The 6,000-nt window shown below is 33.5% G+C and overlaps 1 protein-coding gene across 1 annotated transcript in view; it reads left to right on the top strand.

Annotated features, from left to right (window-relative positions):
• LOC130073692 (mucin-2-like) overlaps nt 1–6,000 on the top strand; it is a 33,850-nt gene continuing 27,850 nt past the window's right edge. The window contains exons 1-12 of the mRNA XM_056239251.1: nt 1–94; nt 182–263; nt 2,052–2,351; nt 2,438–2,552; nt 2,671–2,758; nt 2,863–2,951; nt 3,225–3,435; nt 3,522–3,647; nt 3,849–3,966; nt 4,057–4,195; nt 4,308–4,415; nt 5,905–5,971. Coding sequence (XP_056095226.1) covers nt 1–94; nt 182–263; nt 2,052–2,351; nt 2,438–2,552; nt 2,671–2,758; nt 2,863–2,951; nt 3,225–3,435; nt 3,522–3,647; nt 3,849–3,966; nt 4,057–4,195; nt 4,308–4,415; nt 5,905–5,971 — 1,537 coding nt within the window. The remainder of the gene's footprint in view (nt 95–181; nt 264–2,051; nt 2,352–2,437; nt 2,553–2,670; nt 2,759–2,862; nt 2,952–3,224; nt 3,436–3,521; nt 3,648–3,848; nt 3,967–4,056; nt 4,196–4,307; nt 4,416–5,904; nt 5,972–6,000) is intronic.

Raw genomic sequence — 6,000 nt, 5'->3', positions numbered from 1 at the left:
ATGGATCTTGTCTCCACAGGGACTGTGAGGATGTCCCAGATGTGGATGCTGAGATGGGTCGTTCTACTGGTGGGGCTGCAGACAGTGCAAGCAGGTTAGAAGATTAATAATATTGAAATCAGTTTTGTTCTCATTTTACAATGCACATTAATATGTATCTCTGTTTTTTATGTTAATACAGACAGTTATATGGAAGGAATGGGTGACTCTGAGTCTGTAGTGGACTTCATGACAACAGCAGCTGGTAACTATTTCATTTTCATGTGTGCTATGTATTAAAGGTATTAAATGGAGTCAATTTAATGCCTTTTTATGAATTGTCGTGCTGGGAAAAGTAACACATTCTTAATAAATAAAGAGGGGGGGGGGGGGGGGTCATGTGTATTTATTAGAATCAGAATAAAATATACCATTACACAAATATTATTTAAAATACAGTTTACTATATGTTCATCCCACATTAATTTGCTTCAGTTTGTAAATAAACAGCATTTATGATGTTTAAATGTATTAATTGAACAGACTAATCACAATGAATCATGGAAAACTGTTTAATTAACAAGTAAATGTTTTAAATTCACAGCCCTATTAATTGACATATCATGAAAACATTTAGTCTAAGTACTAATTTAATTGATTTACAAAGAATTAAAATAAAATAATTAAATAATAATAATTTTTAGAATAATAATAATGTATCTTGATAAATTTCTGAATATTTTAAAACAAATGTCTAAATGAACCTACACATTGTCTTGTACAATAAATACCCTCACCAATTAATTAGGGATGGTAATAACAGCAGAAATCTTAAAAACAAACTCTTCCTCATCATCTTTTTTTTTTTTTTAGTTTTCCCTCCCAACATAAATACTATGATAGTAACTAGAGGTATGTATGAAGTCTTTCATAGTTATTTATTTTTCGGTAACGCTTTAGATTACAGCCCGGAAAGTACTGTGTAATTAAGAGGAATTTACAGTGTAACTTTCTGTAATTATAGTGTACCTATAACGTACTTGCATGTATAAGGGACCAATATGTAAAGTTTGGGGAATAAAGGGATAACAACCAGGAGAATTAAAAAAATATTTATACTGTAAGTATTATAGAACTAAGGGGTACTTATTCTACTATTATGATACAACAATCTTACATTTGGGAGCAATTTAGCGAGAACGTACCTTTTTGTAATAATTGTGTACCAATACATACTGTATAGGCTTTTTAAAAATGACAGGGTACATATCTATGCATTTAAAAAAAAATCTTTTTTATTTTTTATTTTTATAGCAAAAGTGCAGATGTTTATGTTTGGGCTAACATGTTTCAAGGCAAGAAAAGCTAAGACTATTGCATTTTTTTTTAAATATACTGGGAAATATATCTGGTTTCATGTGGTTACAGGGTAAGTGGTGCTTGTATAATAAATAAAGGTTTCCGAGTCAGTGATATAAGATTGTGTGTATGCATTTTTATTGTACTTACCCTGTAACTACAGTAGAGGGTAACAAACACCACATTAATTTACGGCCGCAATGTCACACTTACCCTGTAACTACATGGAACAAGAGGGTAACAAGCACTACATGAAACAAGAGTATCTTTCCCAAAAGTTGCAATAGTTTTCATTTTCAGTGCACTTTTGTTAAAAAAATTACTTTATAAATGCATAGATATGTACCCTGTGATTTTTAAAAAGCCTATACAGTATGTACTGGTTCACCATTATTTCAAAAAGGTATATGTTCTTGCTAAATTACTCCCAAATGTAAGATTGTTGTATCATAATAGTAGAATAAGTACCCCTTAGTTCTATAATACTTACAGTATATATTTACTTATTTATCCTGGTTGTTACCCCTTTATTCCCCAAACTTAAAATATTGTTCCCTTACACTTATATTGTAAGTACGTTATAGGTACACTATAATTACAGAAGGTTACGCTGTAAAATCGCTTTAATTACGCAGTACTTTCGGGGCTGTAATCTAAAGCGTTACCTATTTTTCTTTTTAATAATTGAAACTGCCTTTTCAGTGCTAGTACAGATATATTATTGATATATATTCTCTCTTGAGTTTAGCCGAACCGAATCCTGATCATCAGTCCATGATCTGCAGCACATGGGGAAATTTCCACTTCAAGACATTCGACGGTCATTTCTTTCAAGTGCCAGACACGTGCAACTACGTTCTGGCGGTGATGTGTGACAGCACACCACCTGATTTTAACATCCAAATGCAAAGAGAGACTGTGAATGGCTCAATCATTTTTAGCAAAATCACAATAGATCTACAGGACGCAGTCATTAAACTCACCAACAACGACATCATGATGGACGACCAAGTGTGAGTTTATTTTTACTAACTTTTGAACTTTTTACTAACACATCTTTCTTTTGTTGACTGTTTTCTTTTGCAACTTGCTCTAACAGGTTGAATAATTCAACCTATAAGAATGGAATAACAGTCGAGCTGAGCACATCAAGTGTAAAGATCTCTAACAAACATGGAGTGACTGTCTTTTGGGAGAAGGACCAATCTTTATTGGTATGCTTTTTCTCTGTTCAAATATGCAATTACTGTATAGTATATTTGTAAGCTAGTGTGTCAAAAAAGGCCTGATCTCATTCCTCTAAAAATCTTATATTTTTATATAATATTCCAGATTGAACTTTCTGAGAAGTACAAAGATCAGACCTGTGGACTCTGTGGAAACTTCAATGGCGACCAGGCTGATGATTCAGTTGACAATGGTAAACCTCATTATGATAAAATCACCTGCAGTTCAGTAATTCTTATTTTATTGATATCTCATTTTGATGAAATCTTTTTTTGATACAATTTGAAACATGTACAGATGTTTCTGATCTGGCCAAATGGAAGGTGCCTTCACCTGAATCCTGTGGCGACGTCATTCTTCCCCCCAATGATCAGTGCGAAAATCAGGTATTATGACAAATTAGTAACAGATTTTTGGGCTGTGCTCACATTTCTTGAAAAATTTTTTTTTAGAAACATTTCTTTTAACATTTCTTTTCCATATTCTATTACATTTTATAATTTACTTATATAATTTATAATTGACTTCTTTTAAATTTTATAATACTCCAGCATTTGTTCAAATTTGTTATGGTTCTATATTGTCTTAATTGAAGGGCCTTTAAAAATGCTAAAAATCACCAGTGGAGTTCTATGGTTTTTTTCTTTTTAATCTCCCAGACAAGTGTTTGCCAGCAGTATCTCAGCAGTCCAGGGTTTAGGAACTGTTACAATGTGATGGACATGGGTTCATTTGAAGAAGCCTGTGTGAACGACCTGTGTCAATGCTACGGCAATCACGACTGTCTCTGCAACACACTCACGGAGATTTCACGACAGTGCACACATGCTGGAGGAAATCCAGGAACATGGAGGACAGAGCAGCTCTGCCGTGAGTATCAGTTCTGGAAGCTTGCTATAAACAAATGAAATCAATAGATAGATTTGTGACTTAATATGTGTTCTTCTGTGGAGCAGCAAAGACATGTCCTCTAAACATGCAATACCTGGAGTGTGGAAGTCCGTGCAAGAACACCTGCAAAGATCCAAACGCAAGTCTAATGTGTAACGAACACTGTGTGGACGGCTGTTTCTGCCCTGAAGGTGAGAAATTATTTACAAAATGCTAGGTGTTTTTTTGCACCTAAGCATTACCACTTGATGCGTCTATTTTCAAATGAAGCTTCTCTTTGCAAGAATAACATTATCATGCTTAAAGTATTACATTAGATGCAAGCAGAGCTTAAGTATCAGAACTGTTTGGTTTATTATGTTCTAAATAAACTTTGCCTACTTTTTGTGAAGGCACCGTTGAGGATGACATTGGTAATAACGGTTGTGTTCCTGTGAACGGCTGCCCATGTGAGCACAATGGCAACATATACTCATCAGGAAAGTCATACACACAAGCTTGTAAAACATGGTGAGTCGTTTGTAATAGACCACATGCACCAGACAGACCTGACATTTGACAGAACATACACACGCTAACACTGCTGTCATACTGTCTCAGTGTGTGTGCTGCTGGATATTGGAGCTGCACGGATCTGGAATGTCCCGGAATCTGCTCTGTTGTGGGAGGGTCTCACATCACCACTTACGATGGGAAAAAATTTACTTTTAATGGCAACTGTGAATACATCCTCACTAAGGTCTGCAACTCTCAATAAAGCAAATGCACCTTAACCTGGACTAAAAGAGACTCTCTGAAAAAAATCAATTATTTAAATTATGAATTTTATTGTTTTGTTTGTTTGCTTTCAGCACTCTAATGACAGTGATATTGCTGTCGTGGGAAATCTGGCAGTGTGTGATCCGGACCGAACAGACACATGTCTAAATTCAGTGACCCTTGTCATCTCGGGGACCACTGTAAGCTCTGTTTAATATTCATATATTTATTAATTTCTATATGACCTCATAATAATTAAATCATCTTTTAATCTCAAAATGATAGTCAGACTTGTCATACTATGCTATACTGGTTTTCAGCTAAATTTAAAAAGTAAAACAATCATGAAAACAAGACAATTCATGAAAAAAGTTTAAAATTTTTTTGTTAATTAATACATTCCATTTCTATAAACTCTAAATAAAAGCACAACTTTGACTTCAGGAAAAATGTTTTTTAACTTTTCAGTTAAAATCACCTGTTTACCCAACCGTGTGTTTACAAAAATTACAAAAATATTCATTGTTTTTCTAATTTAACAGAAATTATTAATTTAAGAGGGTTTCGAACTAACTATTTGCTAGAGAAAACAAGCAATCACTGCTAGAGGAAACAAGCATTTGTATAATTGAACTTTTGACTCAGAACCTCATACGCTGAAAGAAATTATATGATCAACATGACAACATATGATTTTTTATTGCTTTAGCTCATCAAAATAAGTTAAGCAATTTTCAACGTTTTTATGTTATATAAGATTCAGCTCATTTTTATGTCAGTTTAATGTGATTTAAGTTAAAATTACATCCAAGTTGATTGTACTTAAAAAATGTAAGGCAGCAACTAAACAATTTAATGGAATTTTTCATCCAAAAATGAAAATCCTGTCTTCATTTCCTCACCCTCACATTGTTCCAAACCCATACAAGTTTTTGAAGAATGTATTGGTTGCTTTTTTAATGTAGTGACAAAGAATGGAGCTGGAGCTTTCAAGCTTCAAAAACCATGTAGAAGCACTATGCAAGTATCATAAAAGTAATTTAGATGACCCAACGCGCTGCTGTATGATTTGTGAAGAACAAAAAGAAATTTTGCTAGTAGTGATGTTTACCTGATTTATTCTTTGAATTATTCTTTTGAGTCATTCTTTATTCGGATCACAAACCAGTCTGAATGAATCATTCATGAACTAGAATGATTTAGTTGTATTAATTGCACTATGGTTTGATCACAGCCATTAACAGCTGTCATTTCAGTGAAAAATGACTTAAATTTCAGTCGGTTTCAGTTTGTTTCTCACAAAAATAATTGGATGGCTTTATGAAAACGTGTAGTGTGCACAAGTAAATTTTTTTTTTTTTTTAAACCCAGATACTTTTTTGGTTCTTTTGCATCTCATTTTAAAACTTGAAATCTTACATGAAAAATTGGACAATTCTTGAAAAAGTTTCCTTTTGTGTCCTGAGGAAGTCAATCAGGCAATCATATTGGTTTGGCACAAGGACGACACAAGGATGATATGATGACAGAACTATTTCTATTTAATTACCTTCATACTAGCATGCAATCTTGTGTGCTTATTTTTTGTTCATTTTATTTCAGTAATCTGGATTTTCTTTAAAAATACATTCATCACAGTAAAACAATGTTGTTTTAAAAAATGTTGTTGCTGTTTTACTTTCAAAACAGATTAGTTTTTCCTCCAGTGGATCCGTTATACTGAATGGACGTCCATATCTGCTTCCTGTCCTTGAAGGTGGGTTGTCCCCAGCAAACACAAAATGC

The sequence above is a fragment of the Rhinichthys klamathensis genome, unplaced genomic scaffold, assembly GCF_029890125.1.
Source record: "Rhinichthys klamathensis goyatoka isolate OS25496 unplaced genomic scaffold, OSU_Roscu_1.1 h1tg000557l_1, whole genome shotgun sequence".
NCBI classification, from domain to species: Eukaryota; Metazoa; Chordata; class Actinopteri; order Cypriniformes; family Leuciscidae; genus Rhinichthys; species Rhinichthys klamathensis.
The sequence above is the reverse complement of the archived record's forward strand: the minus strand, read 5'-3'. Positions and strand labels throughout refer to the sequence as shown.